Below are 19,186 nucleotides of genomic sequence, written 5' to 3' on the forward strand. Positions count from 1 at the left end.
ATTACTATTTTCAGGTCCGTCGATGCTAGATGAAAGACTGACGATTATTATTTGAATTTCAGTATATTTATACTTTTAGACTAATTTCTTTTTATTTTACAATTTGATATAGTATTTGAAATAGAACTTAATTATAATACACTCGGTTAGTAATTTCTGAACTGTAATGAAATTAGAACTCTGAGAACGAGTGTATCACTGTGAAATATTCGGATCTGAAAAGTATTTACAAAACAATTTTTATTTCTTTTAAGTTACAGTTTTCACTAAGTGAAAATGCTATAAGCATTATTTTCGATATATTGTTTATGGATCTGTTAGAAGTAGATCGATAATGTTACTATTATAAGAAACGCCATTTTGTACATACTTCGCTATTTTTAATTTTAACGTTTCATAAAAAAATTTTGTATTTTGTGTATCGCGTATTATTATAAAAGTGTGACTTGACAATTCCTGTATTAATACTATAATATAGACCTGTAATGTAAATATAAAATGATTCACTCTGAAAAAAATAATCTGAAGTAGAGAACAAGATTATTGTATCTGTGAATGTTAATTTCACGTCACACAACATTTTTAATGTAATAATATTTTCATCCATCTTTTTATAGAACTTTTATAGAGTCAAGGAAACTGATAATTAGTATTGAAAAATTCTCTTATCGTGCTCTTGTTGAAATACTTTTAGTCAACAGAGCTACTAAAATGTATATAAGATAATATGAAAATAACTTTTTACAGTGTAAAATTCTGTTGAAAAATCACGTATACGGTATACGGACAGAAATAATTTAACATGTTTGTACGGGAATAAATTCATTATTTAAGTAATAGAATCAATGAAATAATTATTGCATTTAATTATCTCATGCTATACAAATTTTAACTATTTCTCATGCTTTTAAAGAACAAATTACCTCTTTCATTTATTATTTTCTTATGCCATTCATACACAAGAAATTGTGTTTCTTACACAAAAATTAGTCAACATGCACATTAAATCAACTATATGTACATTATTCATTACTTTTGTGTGTACATGTATTAAATTAAATATTTAGTCCATTGTGTTTAATATAATTTTTACGTAAATATATGATACGTCTTTTGTACCAAAATGCTGTATTGATAATGTTCTTCCTCACAAGTATTTGTGGCATATTTAACAAGTTTGTTAATGAATAGTGAAAAAGGTATTTGATTATGCCATTTAGAATATTACTTACTAAATAAATGTTCCCAATTTTATATTGAAATTGTATTTATTTTATACTAACAATTTTATTTAAATTACTAGAGAAATGTAACAATTATGTTTTTCTAAGTGGCACGAGAAATACAATAATTGGAATAATTTATTTTACCTAGCATTGCTCTATTATGTTGGAGAGAAATTTTCACATATAAGAACAAATGTATTTTAAAAATACAACTTGTAGTTAGCATTATTAATTTTGAACATTAAAAAGAGCTAAGATTGATATTTTTCTTATACTTTAGATATATTCGTTCACATCTCTAAATGATAATTATGTATAAAATATAGTTTCCGATTCAAAAATCGCTCACCCGTCCACCGTGTTGCCAGTCACCCCACTTTGTTGGGTCTTTTTCACTATCTGCTATTAATTCTCCACTCTTTGGATCAGTCTCCACTAATAGTAAATCCACAAAACGATCTTTTGGAGGCACTCCTGAATATTTTATGATAACATATCATAGTTTAAAAATTATTAGTACTTACATTAATTACATTTACATACTATTTTTACTTTAAATCTAAATCACTTTACTCACTTGGTATCGGTTGCAGTTTTAGTTTTTTATGAAATTGTTTCATTCTCAGAGATTGTTCTTTCACAACTTTTGTATTTATTTCTTTCACTTGTAATAACACAGCTATGTATAATGTCAAAATATAATGGGATTAAACAACTATTGTTTTTTAAATAAATGTGCATAAATTTCATACCTGTTACATACACTCTTGGTTTAAATGTAAGTGATTTCGTAGAAATTTTATGTATAAAATTGCCAATATTCATTCTGGCAAAAGACACAAACAATCTTAAACTAAATATCCTTTGAGCTGTGTATTTCACTAATATAATGAAGAAAGAATTGAATGATTAAACAATATCAATACTTTCATTCACTTTTAACAAAACACAATAGAAACAAGTTTGTGAAATTTTGTCTTTAGTAAATAATGCAATTTTAAATACTGTTTTAATATTAATTTTATGTACCAAACTGTATGTATCTATAAGTGAAAAATATTACTATAATTTAAATTAAATGGAAAAGACTACTGATAAAAATATCTACTGCTTAAACCAGACGATTTCTTACACAAACTTATACGATTCAATTATTCACTTTTTTAAATATGTTATAACATAAAGAACTTTCTTTAATTATGAAAATATTGAACAATGTACTATTTAGATATTTCTATATATACATATACGTTATATATTACATTATTTCATCACACATTTGTTACACATGTGATCATAGATTTTTAAAAATCTGATACTCGTCCTTTTCTTTCCCAATCACCATAACGTGTTGGTTCAGGTCCTCGTGGCCCACCTACTTCTCCTGTTTCAGGATTGGTATTATTTGGAAATGGTTTTAACGGTTCTTTTTCTTGATAAGGATGCGTACCTTCTTCTAGTTCTTCTAGTTTCTCTGTTTTAAATGAAGTTTTGTTGCATTGTTAATAACTATTTTACATAATTCTGACATTTGATTTATTTATAAAACATTGCTTACTGATAGGTGTACGTTCTCGTAGCTTTTTTCTAAATTCCTGCATTCTTGGACTTTCTGTTTCATCTTTTTTTGTAAATAACACATGAACTTCTGCAAAATAAATAACAAAGTGTATATATCGAACTAACACCATACTTTATACTTGAAATACATACGTGTCTGAAGAAAATTATTTAAATGCATAGTAATTCCATGGTTTATTTTTAACAATTTGGGAACACTGATGACATTTGTAGTGAACATAACCTTATACATTTTGTATCTCTTCTATTTGATGACTAAAGGAAAATTAGTTGTCAACACTATAATTACATAAAAAAAATATGTTTATATAATAAATTAATTGTATTTAGTACCGAAAAACATGCGAGAGAGCACACGCCACGCGCTACGGTTAGGTGCGGCAACGTCAACTGATGAACCATGGTTCACGAACCAGCCAGGCGGTCAAGTGAGGTCTGTTTCTTAGAGACCCTTTAGTACGCAGAGAGTCTCTATTTCTACTGATTCTGAGATCTATATGACATCTGGTATGAAAAACTTATAACGTTATGACGCTATTTACGAAAAAAGTACCACTACAGATAAGTATTAATATTATGAACAAATAATCTAACAAAAAGAGCAGTAGATATAGTAATTAAATAGTCTGTCGGTGAGACTCGTTTCGTATGAGGCTGAGCTGATGTCGTGCTGTTTTGCTCACTCGCTATTACCTGTCTTTATCATTGACTATGAGGACAGAACTGTTCAGCTGTGAATCGTCAACCAATCAGAATACAGCAATTCCCTGTGTTCTCTCAATTCAAGAACCTCATTGGTCTCGGATATGTTTTTTGAATTGAAAGATTACTGTAATACGTAATAAGTAATGAAAAAGTAAGCAATTACTAATTGTTCAATAAAGTTTTAAAACTTTTAGTAAAAGAAAGGAAAAACACGTAATGCTTCGTCGGGGAGATAAAATATCAAAAATAATTTTCGTTGCAATACCTTTGTGTAAAAACTTATACTTAAAAATTTATTAATTTGGGTTGTGATTTACATTTTGATCAAGAAAAACATATTCTGTGGCGTTATTATTTGATTTTTGTAGGGCGTGCATGAATTTGCAAAAATATATCGCATGTACACGACTCGTAAACAGCGATTTTATTAAATATTTCGTAAGTATATAAAACACTTACAGTGTAATTTCTGTGAAAAAGCGAAGTATGCACATAAATAATTTACATAATAAACATAGTACCTAACTTTAAAAAAATGATGTTTTCAAAAACGGAATTTCATATTTCCCACTTTAGGAGTATTTTGTCTTTTTAAGTCTATTTAATCCCAATTTTTTACACGTAATTCTGGTTCAAGAACACTCCAATTCGGTGAATGTTTCTCATCCGATAACCAATTAAAATCATCGATGCAATTCCAGTTATTCATTTTTGGATCAAGACCTGCTAGATTGAAATGATTCATCTGATCTTCGTAGGACCAATTATAAGGTGCTACACGTATATTTGTACAATCTTCTATGATCGATCTACTTGTGACATGCAAATAAATAGTACAATCTGTCGAAGAATGTAATCGAAGTTGTTGACACGCAAAAGCGAATAAACATTCATTACAATCGTGGGCGAATACAGATGACGGTACTGGTCCAACTAATACAGTACATTGCTTCAAATTTATCATATGCAAAGTACTAGGTGTGCCATAAATTCGTACTGTACAACGAACTAGATCGGAAAGGTGGATATCGTTTTTATTCACATTTTCGGCATCGAGAACTATGTGTTCATCAATTTTTCCCAATATCATACATGCACTATCGCCATACTTGCTTGACAATTTGTGATTTTGTTTTGAGGAACCATTTACAATTCCTTCAGAGACCTTTAAGTCTTTTAAACCGTCGGTTACATCATGTGACTTATCAGAAGTTTTCTTCACAACTCGTCTATTCTTAAACCCAAATTTCTTCTTAGGTAGTAACTTTAGTTCCAAATCAGAGGCTCCACTTTCTAGTAACTGTAAATTCTCTTGTGCTCTTCTAATATCATAAACTTTTAAAAACATTTTTGATTGTGATAAATAGTTTTTTAATGTTTGAATTTCTTTGTTCACTTTGTCGAATATTCCAGGTAGAGCTGAAGTAGAAGCACTAGGTGCATCATCTAACAATTCTTTAATCTTTTTACACGACGAATAAAAAGTGTCTTTGAAATAACTACTTTGTTCTGACTCCACAGCTAACGATTGCCGTTCTTCTCTCCGCCTTTCTATAATATTCTTTCTTTCACGATCCCTTTTGGTAATACGATCCGGTAAACTTCCTTCTATCAAACCAGAAGGATCCATAATGTTGTTTAAATGCTATTTTATAGTGCAGATTATATCTTTTGTAATACTTGTAAGTTTAAAACACTGGTTATTTTCCACCAACATAGGTTTACTTTCAAATTTGTATGTTAATGCATTGTCGATTTGATCTTTTATATTTACAGATTTCTTGTGCCAAGGCTAAAAAATATAAAAATATATATTATGATAATGTAAAACTGTGAATAATATAAATATTGTAAGTTTTGAGAAACCTATTATTTTACTGATATTCTCTATAAGCAATGTCAAGGTATGTACATACCTGTTGTAAATATTTTTCATTAGAACAACGAATTTCTAGGTAAGAACCATTTGAACCATCACTTCTTATTAGAAAATCTGAACATTTCATGAACTCCATGTAGATCTAGTGTTCATTTCGTTGATGTTTTCCACGTTTGACTATCATGTAATCTTAATAGGGTATCCCCAGATAATTTTTCAACAGTTGTATAATATATCTCTAGTATGAATGGAAAATGCTGGTACATATAATACCTGCAATCTAATGAAGATCTGTATGAGCATAAAAATTGGCTAACAAAGGAAACATTTAGAAAAATCCAAGTTAACGTGAATGACATCATTTTATGAGTTTAAATAAAATTTCAATAAACTGCAAAAAATTGCAATTAGATTTGTTCATCGTATTTTATGTTTGCCACTAGAGTGTATACGGATTAATACGTACGATTATGTAGTATTGTTTTAGTATAAATTGATACAGTAATAGGAGCTATGTGTAGAGATAACCTAAAAACATAAAGAAATCGTGAAAGATGATGTGCGACTTACCTTGAGACCTATTCATGCAGCGCCAAACTGAGTATGATCCACCTGCCAATAAGACTTCAAATAAAATAGCTGCTTTCAGACCACCTTTTAGAAGAGAAAATGATGATTTTGGTTGCTTGTAAAGCATACTACTTAATACCAAGATTTCCTAAAATGGAAATCATCAATACCGTAAAGAATGATGTGCGTCTCGAGACATCGAGATCAAGTGCGATGGGAAGGGATGGTGCATACGTGCAATTTTACCCGGCTCGGTCACGTTGTGCAAAACTCTCGAAAAGACGCGAGTTTGTTCGATAAAATTTGCGGGAAATTTAAATATTCAAATGTAAAAATATAACGAATGTCATGGAGAGACGCGTTCATTTTTCAATTACCGTAAATATATAATTATTTCAAAGTAATTCATTAAAAATATAATTTTTATATACATATTACTAATTACTAATTAATATGTTTACAAATTTATATAAAATTGGACTAATATCGTGCAGTTTGTAATTATAATTTGTTGTGCTACACTTACATATTTTTGCTTAATTATAATCGTGCTCCGATACAATTAAATATGATATTGGATGAAACATTAGCGCAGTTGTTTCAACAAGTACTGTCAACATTTTTTTAGTGGTTTACAGATAAAAAATAATATAGAGTCAGTATCAACGGCAAGTAAAGTAAATAATTTGCTACACGTTGGACAAACTTTTCTTTCAGTTTATTGTAATGAAATGTTAATATATACAATAGTTTAGAGTTTATTATTGTGTAACATGTAGTTCAATATTTCTCTCGCCTACTGCGGGTACACTAAGAGATTTGAAAGCTAATTATACAGAGAAGTAATATATCACAAGAAAATTTTACTAGTGTAATACTTCAAGTGTTTAATCGTAATATTAATTTCATAGTGTACATATTTTGGAAAAAGTGCAGGCCTTCGTACTTATGGAAACAGTCTAAGTTAAAAATTGTAGAAGAATATTTATTATACAGTCTTTCATACATACGTAAGCACAGATAAAATATACAAGTAGGGAACACGTCTCCAAAGCAATACTAATTAAGACTGTATGTCCAAGTACATTTCATTACATTACACAGCAATAAAAAAATAATCATTGAGATGATCTTTCTGGTGATTTGTACAAGAAATGACTGAATATCCCTATTTAATATATTAAATGTTCAAAGTGATGTATGAATTTTGTATCAAAATTTTGTTTAATTTTTATACGATTTAATTTCCAATTATTATTACATCAATCTACTATTAAATTTGTTACAATGCTTCAATCTGCAATAATACAAGCGGTGCCTTATTGAAATAACTTGTTAAATAATGTATGCTATATTTGAAAAAGTTACGAAATATATTCTCATTTATGAAAAATAGGAAATGTCCACTATTACATGTACTATACATAAATGTAACTACTTATTTACGCATTTGGCTGACTCCTTATAATTTATTTGAAATATCATTTTCGATAAATTATAAGTAACACAAGCGCGTAACTCATGCATTATTGGTCTTAAAACGATCCCACTAGTATCTAGTGTTACACAATTTTAATGTGAAATACGTAAAATAGATATTCTAAGAACAAACACTCATTGCTATCATAACAAACGGCAGTTCTTTTCATAAAACCATATATTTATCATTTTATGTACATATGAAATGATAATGTAAAACCTAACAAATTAAGAAAGTAATGTAGAATAATAATAATAATAATATACATAAAAATCCTTAAACAAATTTTATTATTTTCATTCTTTTTCTGATAAAGCTGAATCATATTATAATCTAGTTGGATCTCTTGCTCTAATAGACACTTCGATTGCACTGTGAAAACTCAAGGTATTACATTACGATATATCATCCTTTTATACCTAAGTATTATTACTGCTCATTATATCCTTTAAAACATTGATACATCTGGTCCAAAATTATTTAAAAATCGTTTATTATTATGAATTAACATAATATAATACTGTTTAAGAAGTAGTTATTTCATTTGAATTCTTTATTTTTTATTTTTTTTTTGTTATAAATTAAATATAAAATTACTTTCCTTTAATTTGCAAATTTATTTGTAAATATTTTCGCCCCTTATTTACATAAAATAATTTAAATGATTAATATTTTATGCAAATTTCTATATTTATTTATTTTGTCAAAGATGGCATACTTTGTATCTCGAGTTATTGTATTATATTAGTCTTATAAAAAAGAAGACTTTTACGAATTTTTCTTATTGCTTTTCTGTCTCACAAAGAAATACAAAAGTACTTAATTACAAAGAGACAATTAATATATATATTGTCAATATTATGAATAAGTGAAAAGAAATATATCACTGAAAAGTTGATGACGATGATGCACATTGAACTTGAATTCTATTCAAGTGTATTTTTTAGGTAGAATGTACTACATGTTATGTTATATTGCAAATTGCGTGAAGTTATAAATTGAATATGAATTGAAATTATTGAAAAATGCTGGAAACTTTTAGATTATAAAGTGCTAAGGCACCAGAGGTAAATGCAAATGATAACAGTGATTGACATCATATTCTCTCACTATAATTTCAGGGGCATAAACTACAGACATTTTCTTTTTATGTAAATGTATTTATAGTATTATTTGTTCTGATAGTATTTGTACACATGTACCCTACAGCTTCTGATATATTGTGAGACCTCTAGTTTTATTTTTTAACTGTTCATTACCAGGCTTAAAAAATGTAATATCTTGTTACCGATGATCATGCTTCAAGATGTTGTTTTTCAGTAACAAAATATCCAATATATTACTTTGTTATATGTATTCATGTTTCACTTGTTTTTCGAATAGTTACTATTCAATAATGCATTTGGGAAAAATGGAACAGTATTGATTGTAATGATTTGATATGATCAGAACAGAAGTATAATGTACACATCACATATAAGTATATGTAATAAGTACAGCAAAAAAAGATGCTGTAATTTTATATATGCTTAAATTGTGAACTATTCGTAGAGTTATATGCTTGCTTTTGATTTCTGATTTCTAAACATTAGTACATTATGAATGATAAATTTTATCACTTGGTATTAATAGTGAGGTTCAATAACGGTAGTAGTAAGAAAAGAATGCTGTATATGCAAGATATTTGATTTATATAAAGTGTAACCAATGTTTTAAAATAAATATTAAAAATCTATACAGTCTACAGATACTATTTAGAAGTTTTCACAAGCTGGCAATTTTAAGGCAAATGTAATTATTTATAAATTTTTTTACACCAAGTGCATATATCTGAATATGAAATCACAGTATTTAATAAAGGTACTAATTTTAGTATTGATGCTTAACTTACAAAGCGAGTTTAATTCTTACTAGAATGAAATTATCAAGCACTTCAATTATCTGATGAAATTTTGAATTCAATTTTATATTTCATGAAATATTTGAAACATTTGCAAAGTTCACAATTTACCTCAGTTGTCTCTCATTGCAAATTATTCTACCGAAACTAAATTTTCTTTCATACAGTATTTATATTATTTCTATACTTTTTACCTCATCTCAAGACATCGGCATGTAAATCGAAACACACAGTATCATTGTATGATGGCAGTTATATCTGTGATGAAAAATAAGAGTAATATCACCTTTATTAATGATTAAAAAAATTAACTAGAAATCCATCAAGCATGAAACTGTTATTTACAACATTTTATTTTTGGAAAGGTTAAATTTGACATCATTTCTGTCAAAACAAATATTCTATTATAATTTCGCAAAACCACTTTTGCCTTTCATAATGTTCTTATTAATGCACATTAATTTGTTTCATTACATTAATTCTAAGACGGCATTTGTTGAATTTCTATTCTGTCTTAATCTAATCTAGGAGACATTATTATGCTGTTCTTTATTTTCAATTATTAGCTCTCATCAGTAAATTATTCAAATTCAATTTTAACAGGCAAACAGATTGTACGGATTCATAGAAAAACCGTCAATAAAAAAGAAATAGTTTTTTAAATAACGTCCGATTGTTAGTTTTTCAATTAGTTAGCAATTGATGCTAACATAACCCTCATTTACTCTTGTACAGTCATTTACCCAGACTTACAGTAATGAGGCATAAACAGATAGCTGCTGGGGGCAGGAAAGAGTCAATGTGACGATCAATATGACAGTCTTTTGAACACCATGAAATGATGGGCCCACTGTTGCACTGTAGTTCGCTACGATACCATTTCATGCCAGCCACTATCATTTGAGGAGTTGCTCTCCAATGGTACTAAAAATTGGACAAAATTTAATCGCTAATTTATTACATAATAAATAAAGTTATAGTGATATCTAAAGCTATACAGTAACAAAATATTTGTTATAATAAACTCACCAGTCTTGTCACTTTCAGTTTTCTCTGGAGATGAAGATCGGGGACCCCATATTCTTACAGTACAATCGTCTGATACAGAAGCCAGCATATGATGATATACTGGATTCCATGAAACACAATTTACTGTCCTACTGTGCCCTGTTAACGTTGCTATTGGTAGTTCTCTCTTGATATGCCACACATACACTTTAGTATCTTTGAATAAAAGTAAAATATAGATCGTATTTCATAATTAAAACAAATATATAGAAGGTCATATTGAATTTGCAGTAATTTAACATACCTTCACTACCGGAAGCAATGAAATCTTGATTTACACCACCGAAACAACTATGAATTGTAAAATGTCCTTGTGTAACACCTTGAAAACGTCTTACTAGGCATCTATCTTGTAGATCCCACAGATCTACACTCTGATTAGCTACATTCAAAAGTGCAAGTCGATCTGTTTTATTTACACTAAATGACATCACAGGATGGTCTTCTTGTAATCTATAATATTATATTCACGCTTTCGTGGATGCCGTTACAGCACATAAATCAGCATGAAATAAATAATATTTGCAATCTTACATTGTAAAGTCACATAAGTCGTCAAAATTATATCCTCTAATTCGATGATGTGAATCAGCAGCTAGGACAGTTTTTCCATCATTTTTGCACCACAAGCATTTCACTCTGACACCTTCCCACGATTCTGACACGTTTCCTTCCAAGTCCTAAAATATCATTATAAATTAAAGTTTGAAGATTCGTTCACATTACAATCGATATTCATTATGAAATAAACTTGATTGATATGTTACAAATTGATAGAATTGTCCACGAAGTCCTCCCGCCACAAATTTACGTGAATCAGGATACCAGGCGCAAGCCGTAAGTGAATCGTCAGTACTTTGGGTAACTGTTGCACGTAATTCGTAATGAGGTGGATCAATACTCCAAAGCCAAAGTTCTGGACAATCTTCAGGTCCACAGGCAATAAGAAGACTGCTATCAGGACTCCAAGCAATTAATGCCACTCCATAGGTGTGACCTTCTAATGTTTTTCTATGAGTTACTTTTAATGTTTCCTATTTTCATTAGAAATTTATTAATGGATTACTTGCAAATTATTATTTCATTATATGCAACAATTTACTTACAGGATCAACATCCCAAATAATTACAGTCATATCCTTGGAACCTGTAGCTAGCTTGAGACCATCTGGAGAGAATTTACAATACCACACTTCATCACTGTGATTATTGAGCACTTGTATAGTATGGCACGGGAACTGTTCTTTGTTGCAACTATGATCCACGAGCAGCGACACATTTTCTAAAGTCGTCTAATTGGCGAGACAAAAATTAATTATATTTGTGTTAATAAAGAACGATACAATATTTAATGCAAGAGAATTGAGTGATACTTTTTACCAAATACATTGCAATTTAGAATTGACTAGATGATTTTATTTTATATATGCTTATGTTGTAGTGGAAGTTTAAAATAGAATCATGGTACTAAAGTTGAGTAAAATTAATTGAATAAACAATACCTGAGTTTGGGTTACATGGTATGTGCATTGCTGATTTTGCATCTCTACAGCTTGGCACAGTAGATAGTGAAGACGGCGTGGTGGTAACATAATGGAAGGTGGCAGGAATTTCTGTAGTCTATCCATTAAGGCCGCCCTTGATGTTGCACCTTTGCCATCCCAGCCTGCTCGTGTCTGTTAACAAGTGTCTATTTGCTAGTGATCAAATTTTCAGTAGCAGGTTAGTTTCAGAAATTTTTATGCATATCAATTTTTTGAGAGTTTATTAGTAGCCAATCTCTATTGTAACAAAATATGCAGTACATGTTATACTGCGAATGTTCCTGCAATATTATATTTTCAATAATTATGCTTTATAGTACCTGTAACTCATCGCGTCCACTACACATTAAAAATGCAGACAATTGGTGGACACGACTTGTATTATGACCTAGGGGTGTAAGTTCGTTGCGTAAAACTTGTATTGCTTCTACTACCAATTCATCTTCCAAGTATTCTAAGTATTTTTGTTCTAATAATAAGAACTTCATTTCCTGTAATTAATCGATATTAATGAGATATAATGATACTAAACATACTTAATCCTTTGCACATTCTTTTGTATCTTTTTTATTATTTCATGGCAATTAGCAAACTTTATCAGTGACTTTAACATTGTTTTTTCCAATTGCAATTATTATTACAAATACAACTCATCTCCACAGAGTGCTTAGCTCCAGATTTCTTCGATTGCAAAGGATTAATAGAACTAGACAGTTTTAATGATAATGATTTTTACCACTAAACTCTGACTTGTGTCATTTAAAAATGATTTAAGTTCATTAAGATCATGTTCTGCCTTAGTCCAATCACCATCCATAACATGATGTCTAAACTTTGCGGCTGCAGGATGATCTAGTCTGCAACCTGACTCTTGCATAAGTAGATCTGCTGTTCGACTGAAATTGACATTTTATTTTATTAATTTTAATTAATTAGTGAACTTGTATAGCTTTGAAAATATATTAGATACTTCATTTTTGTTTAAAGCATACATCTATTCGACCAGGTAACCAACAAATCTACTAAGAAACAAGTAAACAATCTTTACATGTTTTGAATACTAAATTGAAAATAATATTATACTATTATACTCTGTTGCTAATACAATTTATAATTATATGCTTGCATATATTGCTTTTTTATATTGCGTACATCATTATAAAGCAAGTATAACTTGCAGATACTAGTGACTATATTTCAAGGTTCTATAATTAGCTTTCTCCCACCACACAGTATGCAGTCCAGATAGGTTGCAATACAATAGTTCTTATAAATGCATGCATACAAAGAACACTGAAGAAACAAAGAAACATTTAAAATCATTAAGAAGAATAAAAGAATTATTAGCAAACCACAATTGTCGTGTTAAATATAAAACAGTTTCCAAAGCATGTACAGGATACTAATGTTCTTCCATGAAAATCTGAATTTTTCCACAAATCATAGTCACATAAGAGTCAAATAATATTGACTACATACTCAAGTCCAACTGTCTTCAAATGCTGTCCAATGAGTCTCACAATGTCTTGATTAGTTTTGTCCATTATTTTTGGGGGTCCTAAGTTCTGATTTGTTTCTCCATTTACACCGTTGATGTCACTGTCTGATTCTGGTATCATATTGCCATTCGCGTGAGGTCCACCAGAGTCAGCTGTGCCTCCATTCTGCTGAAGTCCAGAGGAAATGCCACCATTTGAGGTCTGCTGTTGCATTACGCTGTTATATACACATGGAAGCGTTATTCCTCATAGCAATGACTGGTCCACGATGCGAAAGCATACATGGTGCTGGCGTAACGTGTTATGTTTTCAAACTCGACGCAAGATGCAATTCTTTGGGTTTCTGGAGAAAATGTTAAAGCACTTTCTGTTTTTACACGAAGGGTCTCTAACTACTGAATGAGATTCGACTAATTCGATATGAAAAGTAAGAAAACAGCATTCGAAACAGCATGTATGAAACGCATTCGGCGTCGGTATGCCTCGAGATTCTGGAAGAAATGAGATACACGCGAAGGCGTCATTATGAAGGGGGTAGGCCCCTTCGTGTGTTGACTACACGGTCACGACGTCTAGGGGCCTGATTGCGTTACCGATAATTTTCCATCTCGGGATCGGTGTGGTGCTCGTCCGCTGGTCGTAGGGTAGTCGGGAGAGAACTACGGGACCTTTTGCGCGGTGGCGGAGCGAGTCCACCGTCGTCCGACTCGCCGCTCGAGGCCAGGCTTATGCGCGTACCGCCCCGTTTTTCACACGATTATTGTCCCTAAGATCGTTGGTGGGGCTGGGGCTGGAGCACGCACGCAGCCACGGTTGCGTTCTACGGAAAACTCGTAGCCTCCCCCCTTTTTTTCCACTTGTTTTCTCGATTTACGCGTGTATCGTTTATTCTGTCGGACTTTATTGCCCGACGATCAGAAAACGAAGAAAAACAGAATTCTTGTATGTCTGCCAAAACGGATACGAACAATGACTGCTACACAGCTGATACTTGTTTAGATCGTCGTTTACGTCACACTGATCTTCTTTGCAGATAGTTCCGCTGACTATGGCGCCCACTATGTCCGCTCACATATGTACGTTGCCTTTCTAAACCTGTGAAATCTGTTTGCTTGGGGCCTTCGCTGTAGGATGGCACCACCTATCCGATGAAACAATGTGTAGCGGGTGTTTTGAACTTTCCTTAGGACATTTTTCGTAAATATTAGAAGGTTAAGTCAATCGTTTCGAAGAAGTTGAAAAATTGAAGACGAAGTAACTTTGTTAACGTTATACAATAAGCATTTAATTTGATCGTACAACCGAAACGCCATTTAATAAATTCTACCATTAAGTACACTACGGTATTTTGCATTTGGCTCACATTAACTGTCAATTATATTATACGTGCTGAGTATAATATAAGCAATATTATTAATACCACGAATTGAATAATGACCAAATTGGTCATTAAAGTAATTTACTTTAAAGTAAATGATAGTCTCTTAACATTAATTATTCTATCAGTTTCACTTTTATAAACAAATATTCAAATACATATTATCGATTTATTTATGATATTACATTATGATAGATTATGTATCCTTTAATATCAATGAACGTAACGTTATATAATATCAAATAGATGACGTAGCAATCGAACATCTCAAGAGGTCGTAATTGTTGATTCAAATAAACTGAGAAACAACATACGATCAAATAATGTCTGCTGTTGCACGTACATACGTATGAAAATTAATTGTACGTTGATCGTTTAATTTGTACGATGAAATGTGAGTAGAAATTTTGCGATAGAATCGATACGAATCGTCCCTATACAATTATTCTATCGGCGCGCTTCAATAGTTGATGCAGTTCGCGTATAACTTCGTGGGGTGCAAGTGGATTCCACTGTTAGGTTAGCTCGTCGACTATGGGGAGCCGGCGTGTGCCACTACCACTAGTCAGTCACTCGCCGGCCGCCGGTGTAGTACGTTGTGATGGTGGTTTCTGCGTATCCGTACATCTTCGTTCCGCAGAACTGTGTCCTAAATATTTAATGCGTCCTCGCGCATTTAACGCTTCACCAACGCAGCTGACGAATTTTCTTTTCGCAAGGATGTCGTTCGCGATGCCGTTAAAACGGCTTTCCCGCGGTTCAAGCGACGTGTGACCAGTAAAAGAAGTAGCAAAGAGAGAAGAAGGGAGAGGGATTCGTTAAAGATCACGTGAGATTACGGGAGTCTCGTGTAAATTAACGGCAAACGTGCGATCTGTGTGTTGTGCTGTGTATTTTATAGTATTCTTACGCAAAAGTGTTTATTCGTTACGACCACTTGTTGCGCGCCTAAAGCACCCCTCTTTGTGTTCGTTGGATTAACCGGATTACGTGCGTCGTCGGAATGTTCTTTTCGTCGATATAAATCACCGTGAACGTAAAGAAGTGGTAAGCATCTTCATATTACATCTCCGACATAAATGCGAATGATAACTCGCCTGCATTTTTTATGGTAATAAAATCGTACACTCTGTGATTTCGCGGTTATACTGTTCAAATATCAAGTCGTTTGACATTCCTCCGAGAGACGCCATACTTGAAAAGCGCGGGCAATCACATTTTGGGCTATCATAGACGTCTGGCACATCGCTTTCTAATTATTCGTCCAGTTTATATTCTTCGAATTCTAAAATATAAAACCGTGTCAATGTATCGTGTATGTGTTCTTCAGATTTTCACGTCTGTAAAGACTGTGTGAATTTTTATTCGTGTCCTAAAACTGTATTTAAACAAATATGCTCTGGAATTGCTGTGAACTTGGTAGGATCGTTTTTCTTCTGTTACACCATTCGGCAGAAAGTGTTAATACCCTCTTTCGCTGACTAATCGCGCTCAGATGAATCCGTAAGAATCAAAGTAACAATGTTGTAAATGGGCTTCTATTCCTACGAAGATCAGTCGCATGCGTGCGCGATATTCGCGTGTAAGGAATTCTCCGTAGCGGACGTACGCCTTCTAATACGTATGCGTCCGTGCATGCACATTTCGACTGCCACCGTACGACAGCACGTCGTCGAGTGGAATGAGCCGTATGCTTTTAGTGCGACGAAGAGGGGCTGCAGGGTCGCCGGCGGGGTGAGGGCAACGCGAGGGAAGGGCAAATCGCGTGGAGCGATGGCTATTCAATTCTCTCTGTCGCGTTTTTTTTTTCGCAATTTGATCGTAAAAGAATGCTTAGCTTCTCAAGTAACGTTCGAATCGCAACGAGAACCTAGAAAAATGAATTTAGAATTTGTTGCAGAACAAATAAGTTGTTTTTACCGTACAATAAACCGTTTTTACCGTTAAATCGATAGTTATAAAGCAAGAACGATAAGCGTGTAACAGAGGCTTGGACTACGGAAATTCAAATCAAATTCCTTATTTAGAACATAAGTAGCGATCGCTTTTTAATTCGTTCGTTATTCGCATTACGTGTGAGATCATCGCCGAGATTGCTCGGAATATTCATGAGCGTCGAAATATTTCGGGTTTAAGATTGTACCATGAAATTTGTAGAATTCTCCAAGGACTCTCAATTTCGAATAATATTCGAAGTATTTCGACGCGTCTCGAGTCCATCGCTGGTCGCGGGACGGGAAGAGGTTGCCCGCAGGGTGGGGGCACATTCCACAGGGGACGCGCATGCGCGCATTCTGACTCGCGGCACCCGCGCATTCGACCGCGTGTAGTCGGTGTTGTTGAGGTTAGCTTCTTCTGGTTTCTATCTTGAAAAAGTAATCCCTGCGGAGTACGTAAATCGTAACCAAGCACACCTTTCGGATTTAGGTAAATACCTTATGTACATTTCGGCAATAACTCCGGCGGGATATCAGCTTCACAAATTCTTGGTATTATGATGCTACTGCTACCTTCCTACGCGACTTAATGCAATTTCACTCGCACACGCGCTGTACACTACGGAAGAGGCATCCCTGTTTTCCTATCGAGTAACGATTAAAGTAGTAAGTAAAGTTCGAAATATTCAGAGCTCTGGCAGTTGTATTTATCTTGAAATGGTACCTACGCGTAGCGGTTTCTGAAATATTAACAAAAGTTCATTCTCGCCTACGCAACATTTCAACGTTCCGAAGGAACAGAAAATAAATTGCAAGAGATAGAACGATACTATTTTCAGCATCGTTGTTTGACTCAACGAAGTTGCATGCACGATTTGGATGGGTCTGTTTGGACTCGGGGTATTCAAATCATCACTTGTTCAATTTCTGGCAATTAAATGAAACAATGGCACGTGGAAAACAACAGAGAGGCTAACAGGTATTGTAGTGTACACTAAGTATCTTCAAGAATGTATTATAAAAATATCAACGTACGAAGCTGAGAATAATCCTAAATAACATCAATAGTACAGTTGCAAAATAGGCCCCGCCGTTCCAGGGCCAATCATCCTACACTGTTGATCATGTGAATTTTTTTTTAGGCTCCGAGTGAAAATTCTGACACCACGTCTTCGCATATACATATGTACATACGTTCTTTTCCACGTGATTTATGTACGCGGCGAGAATTTCTCGCTGCGCGCAATCGTAATAGTACAGAAATGCCTGATTGTAGGCACACAGAACGGTTCCCCGACGCGGTGTTCTCAACTTTGGTTCGCCGTGCTGAATGTTAATACGCGGAAGAAACGGTAGCCGCAACTATCTCTCGCCATTATACAATTCTAAAGCGGCTTTATACGAGAAAATATCGCTCCGACCGGGCCCTGTACGTGTTAACTCTCACATGATAATCAAATGAGAGAGACCGGTAACAAGAAAAATCGTGATCTCACTGTTTTGACGAAAATTGTAAACGAATGTTTACTAATACGGTTTTGGACCGTTCAAATTGCGTTTATTCTGTACTGTCTCCAGTTACCAGTTGAAAGTATACCACTTTCTCGTTCAGTCTCTTTTAAGAATCTTACTTGTCGTTGTTCCCCTAATTGGAGGTAATGGCTAAATTGGACAGTGTAGGTGGCTAATCATTTAAATAGATCGCAAAAAGGTACGAATTCGAATGCAAAACAAACATTGTTCGTCCCGATTGCAAGGAATCAATTCCTTCTTTGAACAATGCTGATGTTTCTTCTTCCGTTTCACTTGTACAACGTCGTAAACGCATAAAATCCTCCGCTGTATTCGTAAGCATGGGTCGAAATGGACCCCGGCCCCACTGCTTCGAGCGTGCATTTCGTCTTCGCAGCGCCGGACTTCATTTATTACCGCGATCGTATTTCATCCGCTCGTATAAAAATCCGAAGTATCTACGGTGTAGCAGATGGAATTCGCGAGCAGCCATCTTTATCGGCACTGTGTCATTTCCGTTGGCGTGCCCGCAGCGCACGCCCGAAAAAAGTTGTGTGAATTTTTCTCATAAGTTTGTAGAATGATCCCGCGTGCCCTTCGTTCGTATATTTTGCGTAGCTGCGTAGGTATGCAAAAAAGATGTTGAGGAGGGTGCACGGTTCGGTTCTTTCGTTCCGTGTAAAACCGCACGACGACGACGACGCGACGCGACGCGACGCGACGCGGAGACGGTGCCTGCATGCATGACCAAGTGTTCACGATATCGTAAGTTATTGCTCCCCGTGTCATACCGGCCGCGTTGCCTCCGCATCTCTCGCACCCTCGTCCCGCCTTGCACTTTTGTATGTTTGTCCAGCGTAAATATCGCCCGTGCAAAATACTTTTCGAGGCTGCGATGGAGGCCGCT

At 33.5% G+C, this 19,186-nt stretch overlaps 5 protein-coding genes across 9 annotated transcripts in view; 1 reads left to right on the forward strand and 4 right to left on the reverse strand.

The window, feature by feature from the left end:
* Positions 1-44: 44 nt before the first annotated feature.
* On the reverse strand, positions 45-2,101 carry LOC117224776 (uncharacterized). Its single transcript, XM_076524687.1, has 3 exons — positions 1,979-2,101; positions 1,804-1,905; positions 45-1,700 (listed from the first exon to the last, which is right to left on the reverse strand). Exons 1-3 carry the CDS (start codon positions 2,049-2,051, stop codon positions 1,561-1,563), a joined length of 315 nt encoding a protein of 104 aa, XP_076380802.1. The 5' UTR covers positions 2,052-2,101; the 3' UTR covers positions 45-1,560.
* On the reverse strand, positions 1,856-3,639 carry LOC117224812 (succinate dehydrogenase assembly factor 4, mitochondrial). Of its 3 annotated transcripts, none has more exons than XM_076524686.1 (4): positions 2,940-3,639; positions 2,785-2,874; positions 2,489-2,700; positions 1,856-2,107 (listed from the first exon to the last, which is right to left on the reverse strand). In XM_076524686.1, exons 1-3 carry the CDS (start codon positions 3,037-3,039, stop codon positions 2,531-2,533), a joined length of 360 nt encoding a protein of 119 aa, XP_076380801.1. In that variant the 5' UTR covers positions 3,040-3,639; the 3' UTR covers positions 1,856-2,107; positions 2,489-2,530. The 3 variants fall into 3 exon arrangements, with proteins under 3 accessions (XP_076380801.1, XP_076380800.1, XP_033333844.2); XM_076524685.1 differs by having other exon boundaries at positions 1,856-2,269; XM_033477953.2 differs by lacking the exon at positions 1,856-2,107 and having other exon boundaries at positions 2,399-2,700; positions 2,940-3,062; positions 3,141-3,639.
* A 274-nt stretch (positions 3,640-3,913) lies between these two features.
* On the reverse strand, positions 3,914-6,195 carry TBCC (Tubulin-binding cofactor C). Its single transcript, XM_076524684.1, has 3 exons — positions 5,962-6,195; positions 5,429-5,671; positions 3,914-5,304 (listed from the first exon to the last, which is right to left on the reverse strand). The coding sequence occupies exon 3, from the start codon at positions 5,140-5,142 to the stop codon at positions 4,114-4,116; it is 1,029 nt and encodes a 342-aa protein (XP_076380799.1). The 5' UTR covers positions 5,143-5,304; positions 5,429-5,671; positions 5,962-6,195; the 3' UTR covers positions 3,914-4,113.
* A 1,405-nt stretch (positions 6,196-7,600) lies between these two features.
* Positions 7,601-14,505, reverse strand: LOC117224825 (WD repeat-containing protein 26). 2 transcript variants are annotated; one of them, XM_033477979.2, is made up of 11 exons: positions 14,046-14,505; positions 13,433-13,669; positions 12,690-12,849; positions 12,274-12,444; positions 11,912-12,085; positions 11,516-11,701; positions 11,177-11,443; positions 10,944-11,089; positions 10,654-10,862; positions 10,371-10,565; positions 7,601-10,290 (listed from the first exon to the last, which is right to left on the reverse strand). In XM_033477979.2, exons 1-11 carry the CDS (start codon positions 14,057-14,059, stop codon positions 10,238-10,240), a joined length of 1,812 nt encoding a protein of 603 aa, XP_033333870.1. In that variant the 5' UTR covers positions 14,060-14,505; the 3' UTR covers positions 7,601-10,237. The 2 variants fall into 2 exon arrangements, with proteins under 2 accessions (XP_033333870.1, XP_033333869.1); XM_033477978.2 differs by having other exon boundaries at positions 7,601-10,265; positions 14,046-14,504.
* Positions 14,506-15,327: 822 nt separating this feature from the next.
* LOC117224822 (protein expanded) overlaps positions 15,328-19,186 on the forward strand; it is a 138,940-nt gene continuing 135,081 nt past the window's right edge. Inside the window, exon 1 of one of the 2 annotated variants that reach the window (XM_033477975.2) lies at positions 15,328-15,877. The gene's annotated coding sequence lies outside the window, so the exon portion shown is untranslated. The remainder of the gene's footprint in view (positions 15,878-19,186) is intronic. The other variant, XM_033477974.2, reaches the window with a different exon arrangement.

The sequence above is a fragment of the Megalopta genalis genome, chromosome 9, assembly GCF_051020955.1.
Source record: "Megalopta genalis isolate 19385.01 chromosome 9, iyMegGena1_principal, whole genome shotgun sequence".
NCBI classification, from domain to species: Eukaryota; Metazoa; Arthropoda; class Insecta; order Hymenoptera; family Halictidae; genus Megalopta; species Megalopta genalis.

Coding starts and splice junctions, on each gene's coding strand:
- TBCC (XM_076524684.1), bottom strand. CDS start 5,142: ATGGATCCTTCTGGTTTGATAGAAGGAAGTTTACCGGATCGTATTACC.
- LOC117224812 (XM_076524686.1), bottom strand. CDS start 3,039: ATGTATAAGGTTATGTTCACTACAAATGTCATCAGTGTTCCCAAATTG. Junction 2,875..2,939: donor AAATAATTTTCTTCAGACAC/GTATGTATTTCA, acceptor TTTATTTTGCAG/AAGTTCATGTGTTATTTACA. Junction 2,701..2,784: donor ACGAGAACGTACACCTATCA/GTAAGCAATGTT, acceptor CATTTAAAACAG/AGAAACTAGAAGAACTAGAA.
- LOC117224825 (XM_033477978.2), bottom strand. Junction 11,702..11,911: donor ACCATGTAACCCAAACTCAG/GTATTGTTTATT, acceptor CTCGCCAATTAG/ACGACTTTAGAAAATGTGTC. Junction 11,090..11,176: donor GTGGACAATTCTATCAATTT/GTAACATATCAA, acceptor ATGATATTTTAG/GACTTGGAAGGAAACGTGTC.
- LOC117224776 (XM_076524687.1), bottom strand. CDS start 2,051: ATGAATATTGGCAATTTTATACATAAAATTTCTACGAAATCACTTACA. Junction 1,906..1,978: donor ACCAAGAGTGTATGTAACAG/GTATGAAATTTA, acceptor CATTATACATAG/CTGTGTTATTACAAGTGAAA. Junction 1,701..1,803: donor AAAACTGCAACCGATACCAA/GTGAGTAAAGTG, acceptor TAAAATATTCAG/GAGTGCCTCCAAAAGATCGT.